Source organism: Ostrinia nubilalis, chromosome 16 (genome assembly GCF_963855985.1).
Source record: "Ostrinia nubilalis chromosome 16, ilOstNubi1.1, whole genome shotgun sequence".
In the NCBI taxonomy this organism is placed as follows: domain Eukaryota; kingdom Metazoa; phylum Arthropoda; class Insecta; order Lepidoptera; family Crambidae; genus Ostrinia; species Ostrinia nubilalis.
Window position 1 is genome coordinate 4,230,023 of NC_087103.1, and position 25,158 is coordinate 4,255,180.

The 25,158-nt window shown below is 36.9% G+C and overlaps 1 protein-coding gene across 16 annotated transcripts in view; it reads right to left on the reverse strand.

Moving 5' to 3' along the window:
* Nucleotides 1-25,158, reverse strand: part of LOC135079254 (tropomyosin-2) — a 36,051-nt gene that overhangs the window by 2,325 nt on the left and 8,568 nt on the right. For 2 of the 16 annotated variants that reach the window (XM_063973849.1, XM_063973848.1), the window contains exons 1-7: nucleotides 22,479-23,105; nucleotides 12,838-12,971; nucleotides 8,863-8,980; nucleotides 7,886-7,956; nucleotides 5,281-5,356; nucleotides 4,864-4,926; nucleotides 2,730-2,799 (exon numbers count right to left, since the gene is read on the reverse strand). In XM_063973849.1, the coding sequence (XP_063829919.1) occupies nucleotides 2,730-2,799; nucleotides 4,864-4,926; nucleotides 5,281-5,356; nucleotides 7,886-7,956; nucleotides 8,863-8,980; nucleotides 12,838-12,971; nucleotides 22,479-23,090 (1,144 nt within the window). In that variant the 5' untranslated portion in view covers nucleotides 23,091-23,105. Of the gene's footprint in view, nucleotides 1-596; nucleotides 1,861-2,729; nucleotides 2,800-3,638; nucleotides 3,702-4,385; nucleotides 4,449-4,863; nucleotides 4,927-5,280; nucleotides 5,357-6,576; nucleotides 6,648-7,885; nucleotides 7,957-8,862; nucleotides 8,981-9,805; nucleotides 9,924-12,837; nucleotides 12,972-16,079; nucleotides 16,566-22,478; nucleotides 23,106-24,857; nucleotides 24,984-25,158 lie in introns of those variants that run through there. The other 14 variants (XM_063973864.1, XM_063973860.1, XM_063973859.1 and 11 more) reach the window with 14 other exon arrangements.

The following is a 25,158-nucleotide window of genomic DNA, read 5'->3' on the forward strand; positions in this document are numbered from 1 at the left end:
CGGGCGGCGCTCCTTCGGCGGGCGGCGCTCCTTCGGCGGGCACGGGCTCCGCGGGCGGCGGCGGCGGCGTGGGTTCCTTGGGCGGCGGCGTGGGCTCCTTGGGCGGCGGCGTGGGCTCCTTGGGGTGCAGGCGCTCGTACTCCTTGCGCGCGGCCTCGACCTGGCGCTCGTTGGGGTCGACGCCCGGGATGAGCTCGACGAAGGAGTCGTCGATGTCGTCGCCGATGTCGTTGAAGCGCTCGATCTCGTTGATGAGGTCGTCTGCGGCAGGCGAGAGCGTGAGCTCGGCGGGTGCTGCATGCTCACACCGCTTCATGCTACTCTACCGGGTTCATCGGTGCCATGCCCGTGCTTCGGAGTTCGGACGATGGTATTTACAGTGCGACGGGTCGATTTCATATCGCTTCTTTCGACGACGTTACTTCGGTTCGCCCGGAATGATTTAGTCGATGAACGTTACTCGATGGATATTATTTCGTTTCGAAGATTTACAATAATGAATGATTTGATCGGTTATAGCTGATAGAATCGATATGAAGTTAGCACGGAAAGGGGTCGATGAGAGGTTCACTCGTATTAGTAAAAAAAGAAAACGGTTTTAAAAATAATAATATATATTTATAAACACTTGTGTTAGAATACTCTTAAAATCATTAATTTATTTCTCACGAACTTACTATCAATTCATTAATCAATAACATGTAAAACGTTATCTCGTAAGCGAACGTTTTGTTTGACAAGTGTGCGCCGCGGCGCGGAATTGCCAGCTCTAGGAAGTAACAACCTGCGCACGGATCCTCGACAGCGTTACAGTATGGAATGGTCATCATTTATTCTTCAAATCATTTAAATAAATAATAACAATACTCAATTTTATGACACAAGAAAAATCATACGCGAAACAAAATAGAATATCGAATACTTCGTAGCAAAGTATATTCTTATAAATATCAATATTTTACGTGTTACCATACCACTCATTAAATAAAATATCTAATCTCTTTCTAATATTAAGTAAATAAGAGTTCATTATAAATAATAGCAAACAGTGCACTAATTATTATTGCCAATATCATTAATTAATGTTTTGCACTACGTACGTACGACAAGTGAAATCATAATTAGGAATTGGAACTGATTATTACAAAAACAATAAATTTGTTCTACGCTTTGCGATATAAGAGAATGTACAAGTGATGTGCAACTTTTACAATATCAGTCCTAGTGACTTGTTGAGTATACATTTCAAACATTTGGACCCATTTTGGAATGTTGACGTTTTATCCTATAACTAGAAGTGCCATAAGAAAGCGGATTGTATAGCTGCATTCATCAAAGAAAGTCGAAAGCTCGACATTTACAGGCACGCTTGACATAAATGACTATAATGAAATAAAGTTCTCAACATTTATACGGAAAATATTAGTAGAATAATTTGTGTATCATTAAAACAAAAATTGCACATGGCAGTGGTGTCTAGCGAACACTCGTTCTCGACGTTACATTAAAAAGCGGCTGGCAATTACTCTAACTCTAGAAACATCTAGTCGCCCGCCCACCTCACTCGGTCTACCGCGTCATTTTGTAAAAAACTATGGAAAAATAACAACTCATCACTATAAAATAGAGCCAGTGTTTTCCGGAGGGTTAAATAAAGATGGCGGCTCGTGTCACAGTGACAGCTGTCAAAGCGCTAGTGATGTGCGAGTGTCGATGTCGATGTCGATGTCGATATGGGTGGCGCGCGGGTGAGGGTGGCGGGCGAGGCGCGAGGTGTTCACATGTTCTGGATGTCGTGGAGCGTGGCCTCCATCTCCTCCTGCAGAAGTTTGCTCTTTTCGCGCTCGGCCACCAGGTCGTCTGCAAGGTGCGACGTGGCCACGGTCAGTCCACACACAAACACGTAACATGCTTCGAACTTTCATTGCATATCGCGATATCACTGGTGACTCTTTAATTATTATAAACAGTTTGCTTTCTTTTCATGGTGCAATATTTATTGAGAATTCGTTTATCAAAGAAAATATTATAGCACCGAATGATACTAATTAATTTCTTAAACGAATAGGATCACATCAATGAAAGTTCGAATATATTAGAACAGAAAAACGACATTGAAAAACCATGCCAGAATACTAGGAATTATAAAACATCGAAGGGTCGAGCATCTAGTAGGACACATTTAAAATACATGCTCACGAAATAAAAATTGTGTGCAGAATTAAGATTCCAATACAATTATAAACTGCCCGCAAATTAACTGGAGTCGATTAGATTTCACAACGATAACTATACAAGGGCGTTCAGTTAATTATATTGGAGTCTATGTTCTGCCTAATAAAATCAAAACTAGAAAAACTGTTACTATGAAAATAAGAAAAAATAAGCTTGATATTATAGCGAAAATGAAAGTAAAAAAAAGCTTTCAAATCTATTGTACAGCATTGAACTCAAGAAGCCAGCTCTAATGACGGCTGAGATGAATTTAGGTGCACTTTTATGTATAAAGCTTTGGTTATTCTCAAACTATGTTATCAACTTGACTTCAGAGATTTGTATTCGACTTAACCGACTGCTGTACGTTGTAATATATCTGGAGAACCTTGAAAACTAGCATTAAAATGTAATCATTAATACGATTTCACTTTGGAACATAATATATTTTTTATTCGTTATATCATAAATATTTGTTTTTGCTGTGTCCGTCATAAATAAATGAGGTAAATTACCTTCAAGCCTGTCGACCTCCTTCTGGAGTTTCTGCACGGAGCGCTCAGCGAACTCAGCGCGAGCTTCAGCCTGTAATTTTTAGGGTCTCTTTTAATATTTGCTCATATTGGAAACAGCCTATTTTTCAACAACGGAAATAATGTGAAATAATATTAGCTTTAACAATTTCACGTTAAAAATCTTGGCTTTATTAATTGAAACAATTCTAATTAATTAATCATCAATTTGAAATACAATAACTTTACATTTATACTCGTAACTTAATGATTTAAAAAAAAAATAGGCTGTTTCATACATAATAACTCATGCAAATTATGTTTTTTAAAAAGCAAATTAAATTAACTCCAAAAAACTTTGAACTTTACAAATTAAATTAGGTTTAACATAAAAACAAAACTATGTTAGACATGTAAAGCGACCACGCCCATGCATTTTACCTTCACCGATAGCAGCTAAGTGCCGTGGGCCGACACTACACTACAATACACATGTTTACCCTTTAATTACCTTAATTACAAGTAGCTTTATGAACATGAGGAAAGAAAGTAGATATATCTGGTCGCATTGATTACATCACATTGTTAATTAGTCATTAAAAAATATTTTACAATATCTATTGGTTTCTAATAAACATTAACTGATTGACGTTAAGTTATTCAAATCAATTGAGTATTAAATTTATATGCTCATAAAGACATTTACTTTTAATTAAGTCCAATGCAATTTGGTAATTGAATAATCATGACTCCAAAATAAATAATTACTTCGCTTGGTTGAGCAACTCGAGTTTGTTTGATATTAAACATTTGCAATTCCAGTGGACGTCACTAATATTTAACCAATAGGGACTTTTAATATTGAGTGCGTACATCAATGCTACCAGACGGCTGCGGGTGAGCACAACTTACTTGCGTCAGTTTCTGCGAGAGGCTGTGGATCTTATCCTCGACGTGCTCGCGCGACGCCATGGCCTATCCACACAGGACGGATTACTGACAAGCCACCGCGTGCCACAGTTTTTGCCCATCATGTGACTGTACCGCTTTATCATGCGATGGAAGTTTCTCTTGATAGAGACACTCAAAATCTTTTAAACAATGTTTGAGACTCGAAAGATCTCGAAAAAGACGGAGAATGCCTTTTACAGGCTGAAATGCACTTTAAACTGTTAATTTTCAAATTTTTAAAGACCTGTCAGTAAAATGACGAAAGAATCTTAATAAATGAAGGTAATAAAACAACCGCGAACTTTTACCATAACATAGGAATGGCATCTAGCACATGAAAGAACAAATAAAAAACAAGGATGAAAATAAAAGCATGTTGAATGAAGCGTACAATCACAAGATAGGCAAAAGGAACATACATGATAGATACAGAGACAAATTATTATACACATGTAATAGAGAAGAGTCCTCGTAAATAGATACATAGATGAAGCACCAACCGATGTCAGCCAGACTACACGGACCTACACCGACACAGTAGCCGAAACTATATAAAGAGACAAGGTAAGATCCATACACAAAGGAATAGACACTCTTGATATAGCGATGGATACAATTTTCCCAACAAGAATGGCGATGGCATGAACCTATCTACAACCTTTACCAATGCTATCTACGGCTTATTTCCGCCTCGGCTGTCCGTTTTACCTCTTTCAGTTGTGCGTCCAGCAGTTTGACTTGGCCCTCGTATGTCTCTTCCCTTTGCGTCGCCTGTGATTATTGTTTATTAACGAAAAACATAAAACAGCGAAAACGAAAAACCATGCTGTACCGCATAGCTTCGTAGAGCTCGTTGGAGCTTTACTACCACTATGAGATACCGAACAACGGCTAAAAGTGGGAACACTAAAACTAGGTTATACGGATAAATAACTGTTAGAAAAGGAACATACACGGCAGCCAAATAAAGAAAAATCAGTGTGAAGAAAACGGAACACGCAAGTACGCAAGACGCACTACGCACTGTGCATATTTTACCATAGCTTCTTTTTTATTCTGGCATCGGGTATGAGGATGGTAAAATAGGCACAATGTCTACACTCTATAGAGGGTATGTACATCAGAATGCGATTAGGCAAGCGTACGAAAACTCTCGCGTAAGTGAACCGATCTCGTTCATTCACACCTCCTTTAGGCGGGTGGTGAGGGTTTTGATCTGATTTTTGTACTCCTCTTCGCGTTGGTTGGCCTGCGTGAAACGGGTTACACTTGGTTACTCATCAGTAATGGAATTCATCTAATCACTATCTCGAAGGATGGCTTGTTCGTTAGAGGTATAGACCTGATTAGCATATCAAGTGTTTTCCTAGCTTTTATAAGCTTGGCCTAGAATTTAAATTGACTAGGTATCAACTCTCGAAGATAAGTTAAGTAAATTTTATAGTTATCCTACTTGAATGGTTGGTGCATCATATAAACTGGTATTTCAAGTATTCGACGGAAATTGAATCTAGGGTCACAGTAGCTATGATCCCTAGCTCTTTTTCTTTAATCTAGCTCAGATATAGTTAAGGGGGTTAAAGAGTTAGCAAATCTGTTTTACCTTCTCCTCGGAGACTTCCAGGGACTTCAGGTTGTTGCCGACAACGCGTAACTCCTCCTCAAGCTCGACGATTTTGCTGAAAATTAACAAAAGGAACCAATCAATTTCTACTGAAACATAAAGGAACTTATTCAATTGTATTCAGTTATTAAAATCATCGATCGATCTTGAAACATTTAATTGTCTAGTAATTACAAGTGGGTCGGAAATTTTGAAGGGCTTCTCAATGATATCAATTTAATAATAAATTCTTTGATCGATGACCCAAATAGTATTTATTTAACTTATGGTGCAACAGTTAATATGAAGCGCGTGACTGTTAGATGTATGTAAATTGTTAATCGTAGTTACACTATTGTTAATATTGACAGTTGCCAAACTATGTCGTTTATAGGTCTCGAAAGTAATTTAACTAATCAACCAACAAAGATAACAATGATGGGCAACTATCAACAAAAATATGCATGCAATGGTTATAATGATAAAAAAAGTAATTCAATTTAAAATGTTATCTGCGTCACTGATTAGATGGAAACGTTTATCTTGCTAAGAAACTGATAAGAATTGCAATTGCAATTTACTCTGTGCACTTTCTCGTTTTCACTAGTCGCACGTACTAAAGCATGAAATTATTCTTTAGTGAATTCTAGTGATCTAACGGCTGTTTCAACAAGAATTCATTCATCAAAATCGAATACATGTTTTTCGAGATTATTCGTTGCTAGTTCTTTTGTTTCGGTATAAATCTTATAATTTATTACTGCTATTTTTTTTTGCTTTATTGTCTAAGTAAAAAATCTATTTTTTTTATTCCAATCAGTGATGCGATATTAAAGTCTTCGTAAATGAGCAAGATTTGCCAAATGTCTGCACTATTCAAGACATAAATTCGGGAATAATGTGCTCCTATGATATTGAGTATCAATAGAAATATATTGCTGTATCTTTGCCAGATGTTGCTCGTCTACAAGGCCCAGGAGACGAATTTTTGAAGCATTAGAATTCCAAATCGCATACAGATTTCTAAAAACAAGTAATTTGGTGAACTCTACATTGAACAACTTTTCATTGAAAAGGCACTCAATAATTTTCCTATCAGTTATTGAGTTCCGGTTTAGAAACTAAAATATGGGTTGAATTACTAGATTTGAGTGTCTTTTGAGTGGTGTAAAAATGCTTGAAATTGTGAGTACTAAGGTGTCTCTCTAAAGTTCACAGTTCACGTGCACAATTTCTATTTCCAATTGGAATCCAAACGCTTCAAGATCCCGCGTCCAGGGTCAGGTCGGCACTCACCAGTCGCTCTGCTCCGCGCGCTCCTCGGCGCGCTCGAGGTCCTGCTCCATCAACACGAGTTTGCGCGCCACCTACCGCCGGCCGAGCGTTAGTACTCGCCCACACGCACACACACAACACACACTACGCTACCGGGACGGGCGCCGCTCTCGAGCCGCAGTGCACGGGTGCTGCCAGACTGACTAGCGCCTCGGGCACATGACACAGCAAATCTCTAATGTGCAAGGACGTGTCAGGAATAGGATATGGAAACTAATTCTCAAAGGTTTTCAAGGACAAATTTAAATTAATTTTGCAACTGCAGATTCTTCTACAGAATGCAAGTGTCATGGCGTCTGCACCGGGCGCTTTCCTGCTAAAATTAAACTCTAGGGAAGCAAACACGATATATTCCAAACAAAACACAATCGGCGAATTAGAAAAGGATCACACAAGCGGGATGTCGAGAGCGGCGTCAGTACTCCATATTAATAAAAAAGTAATAAACGAGGGTTGTCCCAAAACATTTAGTTCTAAAATTTAATTTTTCAAAAACATTAAAAATCTAAGTGCTATCTAGTGCATTATCGTAATCGTTATGTGATGTGTGCGCTTGCATATGTGCGGCACGCATACGGCCAGTAATTCTGGTGTAATGCGGTGCATATCTGAAAACGAAAATTGCCCTATACCACACATATTTCCTGACAGCCTATCTACAGCCACGTTTAGAGATACACACACTGAAGACAGAAGTTTAGTCGGCACATGGACATGATAGTTAACATTTGCTTAGAAATATCCATGAGATGGGGCAACCCTTGTTTTAGTCTGACACTGGAAGGAGAACGCCTCTTGTGTTCCACGAGAGTCCAAAAGCGGCGCTTTCCTATCCAGTTCTTAAACTAAGTAGTGTTACCGTTTCGTATGCAAAACAGTAACATCGACTAAATTAATGTTATAGCTGATGCAAATAATAATAAAAAAATATATAAAAAAAACTCCTTCACTGCTTCAAACTCGTAACCGACCTAGATTGGGACATGCAAAAAATAAATGAGAGCCAATGTTAGAAATACCGATGTAGGTAAATCGGGTTACGGTGCAGCGATGTTAAGAATGCAAATGAACAACCATGCAGAACGGTGGCGAAAACTTGCAAACAAGGCTTTAGGACCACTGCATTACCGCTCAAAGTTGTCTGACGGCGTGAAATAAGAATATTACAAGAAAGTTTCCAAATATGGATCGAACGGTATTCTTATTTCGACGTTGTCAGGTCAGAATTGAGGGAAGCATTGGTCCTTCAGCGAAATTGGCGGAAACCTACGATTCACCGGATTCGGCACGCTCCTCCGCGCGCTCCAGGTCAGCCTCAACCATGGCCAGCTTACGAGCGACCTGAAGACACCACACCACACCACATTATACAACCGAAATATACCATTTACACGCTCATTAATGTCACGGACACTCGCTATAATAGTGCATGTAACTCTTGAGAAACTTGAGCTACACCCTTCTTATATGGAAGTAATGCTTATGTAACAACATATGCGACGAAGGAGACTGGTTCTGCCTTAAAAGGCGTTCGAGCCAAGATCAGGCGCAATACGACTCCTTCTTGGGACTCTGACTTTTACGACTGCGTTCACCGCGCAGGGTCATATGTCAGGGGAATTAGGACATTATTATAACTTAACCATATGGTTCAGAAATGGCTTTAATGACAGCCATATAGGTATAACGTTGCCGTGTTAAGTATCAATTGTAAATTAAAATTATCTAATCGCAAATTTTACGCGTGAGATAAAACAAATGTAGAATAATAAAATAATTAAGCAATAATGAATTCGGTGGTTACCAATTCAATAAATAAACAATTTGAACATTTATAGGCACACACGTTAATGCAGGAAAATGTTGTTAGTATCATTTCCAAATAATATTTACATTATAATTATGTTTTTAATAGGGAATATTTTTAGACATTGCGTGGAACAACAATGTTATTAATTGTGTCAGTAGGAAAACATGGCAATTCCTTGTCTGCCTGCATGTTGAGGAAAGGTAATTAATTATAAGAACAACTCATTAAAACGACTGGTACACACAAATATGAATAACCTCATATGACATCTAAGTCACACAAGCTTTTTTAAAGACGAATATTAAACAGCAAAAACCAAAACTCACAGGATTTTATTCTGATTTGGAAGAACAATTAGTTACGCACAGGATTGTATTTTGTACTCTATGAAGCAAACCATGCCAAACCAAACGACATCTAAACTCCATCATAAAGACCTCATCGTATTTCTTGTCGGCTTCCTCAGCGAGGAACCTGGCCTCCTTCAGCTGGTTCTCCAGGGCGTCCATGCGCTCCTCATCGGCCAACGACCTGTTCTCGAGGACCTTGCGGGCACTGAATCCCATAACACAAATGTTGAGTAAAACATCGACAAGGAACATCCCTACCTAGACGCTGTTATAATTACGTAGACTATTCTCAAGGGTGACCCAAAGTTAGAGGACATGCAAGGAACAACACTAAACATTGGCGTAGGACACGTAAAGCAACAAATTATCTATTTTATGCTGTGAAGAAAAACGTGATTGAAACGAGCAACAATAAATGTCTTGCTCTTTTCAAGCTTATTATTAATATCATAAATGATTACGCAGAGAAATTAAAATGCATTCAGCACTTTAATTTGTCAAACATACGATTTTAATCAGCTCTGAATAACACACTCATAAATAAAAATAAGAACTTACTGCCGCTTAATTGAATATGAATTTACATTAATTATCGAAGATATTTACACTTGCTAATAGAACGTGTTTAAAATTCAGAGCTAATTTTGCTAGAAACTTGTTGAATAGTATCGTAATTCATAACGGCAAGTTTGATTTAATAATATTAAAGGTTGAACAATAATAAATTAATTTTTTATTCATCAACTTGTTTCTGAGATTTGGATAACTTATAAAATAAAAAATAATTCGATTAACTGCGTAACATATTCATTGTAACATTAATAATTATGTCAAAACTAAATGTTAAAATTAAATCATTATGTTACAACGTATATTTTATGCAGGTCGTGGCTATTGTGCTGTTCTATCGATAGAATGTAGAATTGTAGATGTCTCATCACTATTAAATTTTCAATTTGTAATCAAACATAACAGTTATCAATGGAACAGCACTAATTTTTTTCGGGGTAACATTTGTGCAAGCATTCACCTCTTCATATTTCTTGTCCGACTCCTCGGCAATGAGCTTGGCCTGAGAGAGCTGGGCCTCCAAGATGGCGACGCGGTCATCCTCCATGTTGGTTCTGTTCTCCAGCGCCTTGCGTATTCTGGTTAGTGCGGGGCCAAACACATGCATGTTATAACATCGATTATGTTAACTTATCGACAATGACATGAAATGAAAACACGCTTCAAGAAAAAGTTCTGATAGCTACAAACTTAACATCTTGAAATCTTAGTGTGTGGTTGGCGAGTTAATTTCTTTATCTTTTATAGATAAGATAAAACTAAACTTAAGAAGAAAGAAAAACAAGTAGCTGAAACTATGGTGGTTACGGGCAAAATAAAGAACACACATGCATTAAAACAAGAAAACGTTTGGATTTTGTTTTAGTGGGTCTAACGAGAGATATTTCCTAACTGTGGCGTAAACTAACCTTATGTGCAAACTCTAGAGAAATTAAAAAATATGTGTCTAAATCTACATTACTAAAATAATTTATTAATTTTAAGGCTTGGTATTTCTGCTAAAGTAGGTATTTCGCGCTGTCAAAATCTGCGCGCGCAATACTTCGCCGAAGACAGCGCGCCAAAGAGCTCTCGCGGCTACACAGTATAGAAATACGCAGTTGGTTAGGTTAGGTTGACTTCCTTCCGTTCAAGCGTCACACTCACATCACTTTCTAATACAAATCATATCAAAGTGATACAAATTAAAACAACTTTCAAAATTTTTGGGAATATATTTTAGAATCGAATAAATATAGAATATAACTGCCAAAGTAAACACGGTTCAAAGAGGCTTGGCGTCACCCGACCTTCCGGAAGTTCCGCGCCGGCTAAAATAATTTCAAGATTACGTCACCCGACCTATCGGTAGATCCTCGGGAGCTTGAGCGATTGGAAAAACATTTTATGATCAGTTACTCGTAGTGGCGATTATTTAGAGCTTGGATAATAAATTATAGATGTTGCAATTCACAAAGCTTTGCATGTAGTTAATTACATTAATCAGTACACGCTTCAATTTTGTTCAGTCTTTTTGTTTATTAATAAATAGAAATATCATACTAAAATTGCATACATATTTGTTTGTATTGATCTGGGTGTTTTCTTTCCATAATTTATGTATAACGTATGTACGGGGCTCTGTATCGAAAATCACTATGAGCAATGAGCATCACACACGGTTACCTGGAGTGCATTACCGCAGCAAAATTTTTATAAATGTTGTGCTTTAGAGAGTCGAGAGTATAGCAGATAATTAGTCCACCGTGAGCAGAAATTTGTCCATTAATAGCAAAATTCGTTCAAATTATAGTTTTAAAGTTATTAGGAAAACACAGATTTTGCTGGGGTAACGTTTCAAACATTACCCTGCAAATTTTTTTTTGAAAGTCGTTCTATCCCGGAACCAAATACATGGATAGGTAGCTCTTGTTGCGTAGTAATTTGTCCACGAATAGCAAAATTTGTTCGTGTTCCGGTTCTCAAGTTATTTAGAATTTTGCTGGGGTAATGTTTTGTGATGTCCCAGATCTCGTAAATGGCTCAACGCAGAAGTTTGAAAAAAATACCAATGATAGACCTTGATATGTCCAAATTAGTTTAAACATTAGTCATTGATTTGAATGATAAACACCAGTGTAATTAAAAGATTTCAGAAAATCAGATAAAACGGATTTGTGAGTAAACCAGTACTCTTACAATCGAATAAAAAGGAGTAGCATGTACCCTTGGTACACCTTTATAACCACAGTAAATATAAATGATGTGGCTTTGCGCAAAAGAGAGATTTCAAGAAATCTATCTGCTGCATCTGCCATGTTTTTGGCTATAAGATTCTTCTATCTTACGGCTTAGACCTTTAGCTACAGACCTTAGACAGTATTTTTGTGAAAATTCTTACGCATGGTGGAGGAAGGGACACTCTAGAGACTCAAGTCTAGAAGGAGTCATATGAACTCCAGTTTTAAATCCGTTGACATCTGCCATCTTTTTGGCTAGAAGATTCTTCTATCTTACAGCTTAGACCTTTAGCTACGCTAGCTAGCTTTAGCAACAGACCTTAGACAGTATTTTTTATTATTTATTTGTGTCAGTGTGCTCTTCTAAAGAGTGTAAGACGATTGTATGTAGGTACTATTAAAATGTAATTTTAACTCATTGGTTTTGTCTCATATTTGAGGAATGTACTATGTATCATGAGAAGAGGCTTCGTTTAAAAGGATGCGAACGATTTAAATTTCAATAGGTAGACAAAATTGATAATTCTCAATTATCAAAAATTTAAGCTTTCTCCAGTAACACTGATATTATTATACTGTGACTCATCAAAGTCATCATTGTCAAAAATATTGACAAATCGCGAACTGTCACGGCCAAAAAACTGACACGCGTCCGTCCTCCGTAAGCGCCACCGCGCGACTGATTGAGATTGTCCAAGCCGTCATGGACGATTTTTTCCACATTTTTTAACATAGTAACTAAATAAGACGCAATATAAAAATTTCATCCGTTAAAAGCCCTCAAGTTATTTCTGAACTTTAGTTTAGTAAAAGATTTAGAATCTCAAATCGCTTATTTTAAAAATAAAACCATAAATAGAAAACGAATAGAGGTAACTTTGGGAATTTATTCTATCGAGTCAACTTCATCAAATCGTGTTTCCATCCGTTAATAGCCCTAGAAAATATCCTCAACTATGCCCAATAAAAATCTTAGCCTTTAATTTTACTGTTTAGTACCTCAAAAATGAAAAATGAAAACCTCATTTTCGCCATTTTCTCTGCTACCCGGCCTTAATGTTCGAAAATAAATAAGTCAACTCAAGTTACTTTTTGACTACGACTTCTTGATTGAAACTTAGGCGACCCTGGCATTTTATTTAATTCGTGCCAGTTTGTTTAAAAAATAACCGCCTCATATTTTTAAAAAGAAATAAAAACTTTAGATAGCGTCACTTTTTTCTTTAACGACAAAAAATGCTGGCCATTTGGCCATAAACCAGTTCGGACTCACCGTTCGGACTCATCGGCAGCCTGGCTGGCCTCGGCCAGCTTGGCTGTGGCGGTGGCGAGACGCTCCTCGGACCTCTCGAGGTCCTCCTCCAGCAGTTGGATGCGTCGGTTCAGGGCAGCCACCTCGGACTCGGCCTGCAAGGCAACAACTCTATGAAAAAGCAGCTGATGGAAACATAAGCTAAACTTTTTATTAGATGTGACAACTACAAAACTCATCTTTTTAATATAGATATGGATCACGTGATTCTTGAAATCTTAAAATATACGTAATCAACACCTGATAAAACAACTCTTGCAGTTGCATTTAATGGCAATGTTAAATAAATTGAATCTTTGATTTAGCGTTTACAAGATATCACAACTAAAACCTTAACATTTTCAACTATTGAGTGTGTGAGGATCTAAAAAATTTATTAAGTGTAATAACATGAATATAACAATAAATATACGAGCCGGTGCGTCTTGTACTCATAGTGTACCAGATTTTCATTTAGTCAGGTGCAACGTACAAATGAGGCCGATCTTTGCTACGCTACTACTACATTGTTTTGACAATGTAGGTAAGTCTCCTATTTACAGCTGAGTTTGTCTTCTAGAAGGTAAGAACTTTTCTGTGAAATGTATGTTTCTCAAGTTATGTAGGTATTTTATATTTTTCTAAACAAAATTTCCATAGGTCTCGAGTGCTCCTAACCGCGAATCACTTGCCCGTTGGCCACCGTTTGCCCACGCCACCAATAACGTAATGTGGTTACTTCATCTAGTTTATTTTTGGATGCTTTGTGATTGTTATTACACACTAAACAAATTGTTGCTTTCAAGAATGTGCTTTTTCGAGTTATTGGGTAATTCTTTAACACCTTTTAAGACGAGAATATTTAAATAATTGTGAAAATATTAGTCATTCTGGCTAATTATAACTATTCTGAGTAGTAGTTAGTCAACTGTTCCTAAAAGGTAATATTATTTTTTTTTCCTGACATAAAGGCATATTTATATTAAATACTTTATACCAGCATTTTTTTTAAATAGTGATGTAGCAATCGTCTATTCAAATTTATCGATGTTTGAAAGATTTCCAAATATGCCATAACAATGTAAGGTCTCGTGTCATGTCATAGTCATTGTTGCCCGCAGAAACACGAGACGTGTCATGAATCTAAGGTCCGCTGGAATATTTTGCATCGTTTATTTATATTCAGCAAGCCACATGCTGATGACATCACGCGTCCTTGTCGCGAGGAAGCACAAACGAGTCCCAGTTTCTCCTCCTTTTATCCTGTGTCGTCATGCCGATGCTAATAATAGTCGTGACGGGACTAACGATTTGCACTCGCGGGTGTATCACTACAACGCATTCTTTATTCAACATTAGCGGCAATTAACCAAGCCACTACGTGTAACAATCTAGCCGTAGAAAAAATCGTATCAACTCTCGTTTCTACTGGCTCAACTATTTTTCTTTCTTATTGAAGCATTTACATGAAATATACATAATCGTCTTACGAAGACTTTGGCTTGTGGCGATGTGTGGTCACCTTGAACTTGATAGACATAATTCAAATTGACGCGAAGGCTATTTTGGGCTTAGAAGCCAGTTAAGCCGCCGATCTTATATAAAGGTTAAAGACCTCATCGACAACATAATATTTGTCGGTAAAAACAAGTGCATCCACGGTCAATAAATATTCCATTCTCTGTTCATGCAATATGATCCATTTAAAGTTACAGTCGATTGCATAACATAGTTCACTTTCATGGATGGTCAAAATGCTTTGTTTAATTTTTGTGGGATCGGTGCAGGACCATTGTGTGGTGTCCATTGAGCGACGCAGTACAATAGCCTGTCCAATAGCAACGCAACCCAATCACGCAAAGGGTCACTCAATTTGGATGGCATGCTTGAAAACTACCTACCCGAGGCTAAATTCCTTTCTATTCAATACATCATCGTTATTAATGAAGACAAGTCATACGAAATGAAATGTTTTCGCTTACAGAAAGTTATCAATTTTAAGTATAATAATATGGCACTGATAATAATGATTCAACAATTTCGTCGTACCGGTTTCACTAAATGTACTTGTATGGGTGCATGAAGCCGTTTAATGAAATAAGTCATTATTTCGACCTGTTCGTTTATCAGTTTCTAATGACTTGCATTCCTTTCCAAATTATATGACGTATCTTATTTAGGTGGATACTCTTTGGTTTCTTAAACTTTAGCTATAAATCTAATAAGATCTTTTAATAAAGTCGAAGTCAGCGTTATTTGTTCAGCAAACAGTTTGAGTCAATGTTTGTTTACGCCCACGAGCGCAGAAAAATAGATTTGTGCACGAAAAATTAATTTGACACGTTTGGTTACTTTAACCGCTCAATCTATATTATGTTCATCTTCGGTTGCAATTATCGTAGATTCACAATAATAATTAAAGTCTGACTCGCCTGACCGAATTATCTTGAGTCTTCTTATCATTTGATACAGTAATCCGATAAGATTTTAAAAATGGAAAGAACTGGTGTAGCCATGTAATTTTGTGTTCCGTGGTAATTATGGCTAATTGGAATAGATGTTATCCTCCCGTGTGCACGTAAATAGGCTCGGTGGTACTAGCAGCAATAGGTGTTTGTAATCGGCAAGGGCATGCTGCCGTATTGGGTTACGTCATGTGGCGATAACGGCGAGGAGCCCGGACACGCCTTCGCGGCGCCAGCGGTCCTTCGAGGACGTCCGACAACAGGAATGCATTGAGGGTGTTAGAACTTTACGAATCCAGACGGCTCGCTCTACATGTGCCACAATAGACCGGTATACGACCTCCAACGCAACCAAACCTGTTACGTGTAACAGAAACCGGCACCCGACCACGTACTGGATAATTATGTAAAACACCAATTTCACGAAAGCGTTCACACCTCGAAACAACTTCGATCGGTAAACCATCCTCATTTTAGGAGCAATACTAAAATCACCAATCGAAAGAAATACACTATGAAAAGAATTATTGTTCGCTATCTCTTTCTTTCCTATTGAACCGAGATGAATCTGAAAGAGAAGCAAACATGCGTACGTTGCCTGCACACCTAAGTATGGCCGGACATTACTCACTATAGGTAGATAGTACGAGACTAGTGATAACTTCCATATTCTAAATGACTGGTTTCTAACACAAAATTGAATGCACTTTGTCCGAAATTTCACCGAACACATCACAATTAAATAGCACGTTTTCTTACTTCTTCTCTCCGCATTATTTCCACTTGTAATCGTTTGTGATACTCCTCGCACTCGTCCTTATATTTCTCCATTTCCTCTTTTGTCTGACGCATTTTCTTCTTCAATACGTCCAGGATCGTTCCTTGCTGCATATTTGTCGTCATTTTTATGCACTTTTGTGTTTTAATTGTATACTTATGAGCTAAAAACTAGAGACACCTTCGCTCTACTCGCGAAAATGCCAACTGACTGCCTCGCTCGTTATTGCCCCGTATCGCGGAGATGGGCTCGGCACGAATGAACACAGCCGGCGAATAAAATGGCCGCCGATCACACGCTGCAACTTAACCGCGGCGACACTAGACACACTCGTTGTGTGCGACGAATAACAATTGATCCACACTAACTTTAATGGAACAAGTTAAATTAATTTAAAAAACAACAATTATTCCCAGAAATCACACATAGACTGACAGACTTTGACAGCGAAATGAGCGAATGAATAAACGTCATTTCACAAAGGCATAATCGACCGTGCAGCAAGCAGCTCCACCTGTTGAGGCTGAGTCCAAACTGCTTGTTTCCCGCAGGGCCAAAACCAAGTAAAACTCAAAATTATGGGCTGGGTGATACGGTTGAACGACTTTACACAAAAAACGACGGAAGTAGAGAATCAAAATGTAGCGAAGGGCTTTTATTGAAGAGTAAATTTGAATAGTGGGAAATTACCTTGCAAGAATAATGCTATTCATGAAATAGGACAAATAGTAACATTGTGTTCATTGATTCATTTTTCTTCTTTTAATAATGTTTTCAATGGTAAAAACAATATTACGAAAACGCATAAGAAATTATTTAAGTGCCAGTAATAAGAATGATTCATGTTGGGCTCTCTAATGAGAATGCAAGTAACAACAGCGCCATCTAGTTATGAAATTGTAAATTATGGGCGACATCCCAGAGACACCCAACTCGTCCAAACTACACCCAGCCGAAAGCATTCTGTCACGAGCAGCCGAAATGTTTATGACGTCATCGTAAAAATATGCCACTGTTTAGTATTCCGTTATGTGACCAAGCAGATTTACTAAAAGCAGTCGGTAAAACAGATTTCAGGTTTGGTGAGTCTGAACTGAACCGAAAAAATGAGAAATAGAATATTTTTACAATGTGATATTTAAAATTCTAAAAGTCAGCCTGTTTCTAAAGGATTTTTTTTTTGAATTTGTTGTCGTTTACGATGATGATTCGGCTTTTAAACATCACATGACATTGAATCCTAAATTATTTATTAGCAGCTGTCTTTAAAAACCTGTACTCTATTAAAAACAATATAATAGGTAGGTAGGGTCATGTGTTCAACAATGAAACACTAAAATTTCAAAGTCTCATAAAACTCTTATTTTCATAGATAGAAGTCTAATTTTTGACAGGTATGTAGGCAATTTTATTGGGTATAGGATGGCATTAATGTTTTTTTTAATTGATGTTTAATCAATCAGCAAAAAAATAAATTCACATAAATTGGAAATGTTTCATTGTGTCCACTGTTGTGTACACAATGAAACACCTCAAATTCAACAATGAAACATAATAATTAAATGTGTGTCAACAATGAAACACTAACAATTCAATATCTCGTACACCTTTTGTTTTTACAGATACAAGTCTAATTTTTTGAAGCTACATAGTTAACTTAGTTGGGTAGGTATCGGATGTCATTTATGTTTTTTTTAATAAATTTGTAATCAATTAGCAAAACAATAAAAACAAACATATTGGAAATGTTTCATTGTGTCCGTTCTGATGTGCACAATGAAACACTACAATTTCAACAATGGGACATTATAATTGAGTGATTGATTCATATTTATTGAATTTATGAAGTAAGTGAATAATAAAAAATGCCCGAGTCCAATCAAAAGGTTTTATTAATAATTGAAATTTAATCAGACTCATCAGATTACCTATAACTAGTTAAGATAACTCCTTACTATTTACTATTATATTTTTTTATTATATTATCTCTTAAATGATCACTTTTCTTCCTCTTTAGAGATTTAGTTCGCGCCATCTTAAATGAAAAATAAACATCAAATTTTAGGATAACCTAGTAATTTATAGCCTTAAAAATGATTATTTGCACGGACAGTAGATTTTGTTTGGTATATGGTATTATACAATGAAACAATGTTTCATTGTGTCCATCATGCAACTGTTTCATTGTTGACTACATAGGGTTTATTTTAATAACCCCAAAAAAAATCACTAATTTGTAACACTTTTAACATATAATTTAGTTCCACTTAGTCTATGATATATGTGTAATGCTAGGTAATCATGAAAAATATAAATCTATCAACCATATTTTTATCAAAAATCTTTTAATAACGACAAAAATATTTACATTTTGGTGAAAAAAATAAATAATGCTCCACAGACACGTCTTCTCACACGTGGCGCCGACACGAACTGAGGTGCGGCGGGGTATTGTCGAAAGTATCCTTACGCGATATAGTGCACGATATGGCAACGCAACATTTAAGAAATATTGCAGTGTTTTATCACAGTAGATATATGAGCTAAAGCAGTACGGAAGCTTCATACAAACGCTCGAAATCAGACTCACGCACACAGACGCACGCTTTACACGAGCTCTAAGCGAACCTCGCAGTCCATCCGTCGCGAGTGTCGCGCGCGTTGTGTTTTTTTTTAATAATAATTTTATTGCATGCACGTTCCGCTGTATTTTTAAAAAACATGCCACGAGTGTATTGCGTAGTATACGGCTGCTTGAACTCGGCATCTTCAAAACCAGAACTTTCATTTTTTAAACTTCGTAATAATTCTGAATTGTAAAAATGATTAAATATTACTTTTTAAATAAAGTGCTTACATCTGATTTTGTAATAGTTCTTTTTAAATTACGTAATTACGCTTTTTAACAATTTATGTGTTCTATTTGATAAAGTAATTTGCTCCGCGCGCTTTTGTACTAAGTGATGAACTGTATTTAAAATGAGGCAATAGCTATGTGAAAGTAAGTATCCGGTATTTTATTTATGAGAATAGAATATCTTCTACCGGCCTCTAATAGTACTTAATCAATTTATTCGATTATGTATTCGATCATTATAGAACCTAATTAACGTTTTATTTTTTTGTTAACTACTTAGTCAATTAATTTATTCCATTAGGTATTTGATAATTAAAAAACCTAAATAAACGTTTTAATAAATAAGTAAGTCAGAACCTTATTAATTTTATAAAGATTAAGAGTGCCAACCCTAACACTCAGTTGAAGTGTAGGTATTTAACTCGCCGAAAGGGCTAAGTTTCCGTACTGTTTGATTTATCTACTGTGGTTTTATTGTGTACCATTGTTTCATTGTTGAACATCTGACCCTACTTATTTTTTATTAAAAATAATGACAAAGGCATAAAATAGAAATGTGATCGGTGAACCACCTCTTTACATCCGACAATGAGTCAGATATTAGAGCGTTCAGTTAAATAGGATAGGTAAGTTAATTTTATTGACCTTGGCTCTTTCCAGACACACCGGTCAAACACACTTGTGATGCTTTTATTCAAATACACGAATTAAATGGCTTAGTCTGCGTCAGCGACTACTTAATTACTGTTTGAACAGAATACTGTAATTAAAAATCAAGCATTCTTATTTTCTAACTAAAGAATATCCGGATTCAAGCCAACCATCAACCTTCCTTAAAGATATATGATGATTTATTTGTTTTTGAAAAAGGGCACATCGCTATTGTATCATTAAGTTCAACTATTTATGTTTATAGTATTAACATAAACTTTGCTTCTTCAGATAAGGTTGATGACTTAATGCTATTATTATATTTTATAGAAAGTCGGTCAACTGTCGATCACGTGAGCCATATGGCAGTTGTCCATTAATCAGAGCCAAAGGCTGGCTAAAGTGAACAGTACTTATAAGGGCATCATCGATACTTAAAGTACAAGTACCAATGATGCAATTGTTGGGTCAACAATAATCGAAATTTAAATACGCAACAGATTATTATTATACACTTCATAAAAATGGTACGCGTTAAATACGTATTTAAAGTTATAATTAAAAATAGAACATGCTAACACTGTTGTATTACAATGGCTCAAATTAATATAATTGGATACATGCCCGATTAAATTAGAGCAAATCAAAATATAGCACAATTACACATTATTCTAATGACTACAAACACGAATATTTGTGTAAACTTTTATAAATAAATAAAAATTGTCTTAAACAATGTGAATTCATCTGACAATAAAGCCTAATTAATTATGTAAAGACATTTACAATAATTATGTCACTTTCTTAGAATGATACACGTAGTTCTGTATATGTATGTGTTTTGGACCTGTCTGTAAACATACATTTTCTGATAATAAATAAATAAATATCTTCTTAGTATCATGATCATGTAGACGCATTTGTATACGTAACAAAAATTGAACAGAAAAATTAGAGCATAAAAAGATAATTTGAAGTCTGTCTGTTAGAAATTTCGTATAATGAGCATTGTAAAATGTATTCAGATTAAGCGAAGTTAACACCATAGAACCGTAACATGCAACTGTTTAAGTACTACCATGTACTACTTTAGATTTCAACTGATTCGATTCCAATTTTGCTGGAAACACGATTACGAATTGCATACCTACTTAATATCTAATATCCTAGAAATCTAAAACAATGAATTATATGCGTGTAAACAATGTAAATAATGAAGAACTGCAGTTATACTTGGTGAACACCGATGTAATAGCATCATGTTAATGTATCAAGTAAATTAATGACTCCAATAAAACGCATAATTATTTTTTACAATTAATGTGGTTATTTTAATCAAAGATGTAACGGTAAATATACATAATATGTATGTAATAAATAAATAAAATAAATAATTTGACTGTGCAGTTAATTCTTCTACGTTTTACATAAAATACATGTAGCAACGAAAATATCATAACAATATTTTTACACGCATGTGCGTAAACAGACGTTTTAATTGCATGTGCATAATAAACAACGCTTTAAACAAATGCATAATCCTATGAATAAATCATAATGTTTGCTAATACGAGAAACTTTACCATTGCGTCAGTATTTCCTCTCCTAATCATTTGCTTTTGTAAACGATCTATTTTATTGTTAATAAGTCCTCGAGTAAATAAATATTGATGTGGATATTTTGTATTTATTTCAATAATATTCTCTAGGTAATATAGTTAATCAAACGATTTATTCTTAATTAAAAAACAATGAAATAAATAAAAATAACGATACAGCAAATAGACTGCGTGCGTTATCGAACAATCGATATAAAATTTTGTGGAATTTCGCGTTTGCGCATCACTAATGTTTATTCGTGAATAATTTAGAAAGTTGTAAGACTTGTGAAGTTCTGATTGGTAGGTAGTCAGTAGGTACTGAATGCGCCCATTTCGCAATTTATGCACGTTTAATACCTACCAGGTTAATTTCTTTCATTTGCATAAAACAGAATTGCCGAAGTGGAAATTATCATACATTATTCTAAATACGTCGTACATCTAACGGCTACAAAAACCTAAATTATATTTTCATGCTCTATTTTTCCAGCTTCGTTATTGTTCGTGACATCTTACCATCCTGTTATCTAGCTTTCAAAACATTTGTAAATGCTTATGATATGGTTTGAGATAAATATATTTTAGAAATCGTGCGTACCTATCTTCGTTTTAGTAAACAGACTGATAATAAAGTTAAATATTTCCTGATCTTCTCATTTTATGAAACTTGAAATTTACGTAAAAATAGTAAGTTGAGAAACAGTTCATAATTTTATTCATTGGCTTAGTCTATTTGATATGTTTAGTTTTATATAACCATCCAATTAATGTTGATGAAACTGAAAGATCTGGATGCGGATGAAGACTAATTATGATTAATAATCTTCGGATTAATAACTAATTAAGATTTTCAGTCGTGGTTAAAAAAAAGAGATTAACTGTTTTCTTAGGTAACTTATTTGAAATTACCAGTGCTAGACTGGATAAGCCAAATGGGTACAACGTACTTTATGACAGCATTCAAAGTTCAATGATTGCTTGAATAAAATATTTGTCTACACTAAGGGAAAAGGGGAAGGGCATACGGGTCCCACGTGCGACCATCGATTACAACGACATCTAGCGGCGATGAAGGCAACCGACCGAGTAAACATTGTCAAACGAAATGTCAGTGGCTCAGCTGATCGCCACGCGCGAGATCGCCTCTAGAAGCCTCTCTCCAAGAAGCAACATCGACGTTTTCCCGGATTAAAAATAGTTCTGTACGCATTTGGCCCACGCTTGCCTCACACACACAACAAAACATTTGCTGAAATAACGTAGGACATTACCCTTTTTAATGCCGTGTTCTTGATATTCTGCAACTCATTTTTGATGATGGAAAATTTCATCATCGTATCCGACGAAAAAATTGAACTGCCGAACGCCAGACCGGGGTAATCTGCACATCTTCTTCTCCTTCTGTTTTCCCTTGCAGCTAAAACTTCTGTACATTCGCTCGTACATCTAAGTTTCGCAAGTTCTGCTGTTTCAGGGTCGTCATCAGAATTATCACAGGCAACAGCGGTCACTTCGGCGCCGTCTCCCGCCGACCGCTCATCTTTAAACGAGAAATCGTCTTCGGAGCTATCACGAGATTCCACGCCTGTAATTCTACTGTCAAACTCGATTTCATCGTCAACAATCGCATAGTCCTCGATAATATTTCGATTCGAAAGTGCATCGTCACTATTCGTCCTTGTCACTTCTTGAGATTCACTAACACTATTGACACAAGGCACAACATCGTCTGTTTGATTGTCTAAGGTCACTTGTTTGGACGGATCGTAGTTTGCGGGCGCGCTGGGGGCGGGCTGGCGGTCGCCCCGCAGCCGCGGGTGGTGCTGGTGCCCCCTGCGCCTCACGGGGGTGCGCCCGGGGGCGTGGGGCGCGGACGCGGACATTTCTACGCGCGGCGCGGTCCGTCCGGCCGCGCACTGGCGGCGGCCATGTTGACTGACGATCGCGAGCCCCAACAAACAACACACTGGCGCTGTAGTCGCTCCGAAACGGCCATCTTTTGTTTTATCGAACTGCTTTACCGACGCTGTCACTCGCTTTTGTTTACCAGCAACGCGGGAAATTTTAAATCGGTCCAAACTATTCGAAACGTCTTCCTTATTTGAATTTAAACTGTTCCAAGTTTTTTTACTCATAAAATAATAATAATCGTGCAGTTTGATTTCATTTGTTCGGCAATAAAATCAATTTGAATAGGATGTAAAATAATTTCCGGGAAGTTAAGTCTAAAATTCCTAAACGTTAAAGCACGCGCAAACTGACGAACGAAGCGGGTGCTACGTCTATTTTTACCGAAAAACTGGGCATCGGGCCCATATTAGGTGTCGAGCGCCCGAAATAACCGCCGGAACGCAGCCCCGCAGCGCGGGATTCCGCCGAGCTGACTGCATGCACCACATGGCCTACCTGTTTTTTATCAATGACGTCATTTTTAATCGAGAGAAAATTTCTGTCTGGCGAGTCACGATGTCGCGTCGACTGACCTCGAGATGTTAACTTAGCAGAGGAAATGCAAACGATTATGCATCAAATTAATTATTGGATCAATAAAATTTTGAGTATATTTCGACAACGCGATGATGCCAATGGGTCAGGCAGGGCTCTTGGCGCGTTGCGTGTTCGTTGCAACTGCACAGACTGACACACATTTTCAATTTAATTTCGTCCGCAATGTACCGCTGAACGGACATTCTTTTGTGATGCAATCAGTGATACATATAACAACTGAATAAACTGGTCGATACGGATAGCTCTCGTAACATAATACACCACTGCGTTTTTTACGACTTAAAGATTGTAGGTAAGTAGGTGCTTACTGATTATTTTTGTTACAATTTTTTGCCAGGCTATAATGTATTTTATTGTTTGCGTGAAAATTTACAGTTATCATCGTGTTTTAATGAAAAAGTTACTAACCCGATAATTGGATCTGACAGCCGTTATGTATGAGTTCCTCATAGTTTGACATTGCTTACATACACGTTACAAGCCCAATTAAATAATTTGGCTTCGGGAAATGAAAGAATTTCTTACTTAGGCATATCACTTCATCCGTAAACTAATTGGCGCTATTGTTTTTTGTTTCTACTATCGCGTCACAGAGGTACAAAGTGGAGCACATCATGTTAGATTAGTAAATTAATCTGTGGTCTAGAGATGATATGGAAGATACTCATCTCTAGTAAATCAATTTTCTGGTTAAACCAAAATCTGACACATTTTTTCAAGGTTTTCTATAAAATCTTTCTTTAAAAAAGTTCTTCCGTCTAAACAACACTATTTAAAAGTTTACAAGATCCTCGTCATCCTCATTACTTCCGCAAGGGATAAACATCAAGCTATTCTAGAATTAATTTCTGTACATCATTAACTTCATAAAAAATTCAACGATTCCAAGTATCTTAAGTTGATTTTCCATTAAAGTTTCTTCATTATCACTCTGTAAGTACACTATGCGGCAAACTTACCGAGACGTAATAGTGTAAACACCATCTCGGTTACTTTTTCCTTTCCCCACCCGTGTGTCGCCCATACTTCGGTGTGCGGGCTCGCGCTTCGTCTCGGTAAACCCGCATAGTGTAGGTACTTGCACCATAAAGCTAAATTTTTCTTCGGTATTTATTCTGTGCTAAGTACGAGTAGGTACTCACGTTCTGAAGAGCCTTCTCCTTCTCCTCCAGCTTGGCGTTGACCTGCATGAGGCCCTCTTGGGTCTGGTCGAGGTCGTTCTCGATGGTCTGGATCTTCTTTTGCAGCTGTCTCGCCTCCTCCTCGGCCTGCAGACAGAAATTACGTTGGTGACCTGATAGTTGGAGAGGAAAGAAGAAGAAAGGGAAGATTCCGCGCTTTGGTTGCAGATTGCTACCACACGGCCAATCTGGAAATCATCAGAGGAGTTCTATTTTCAGGAGTGGATGTCCTGTGCTATGAAATAATGATGAAATGGTTGTA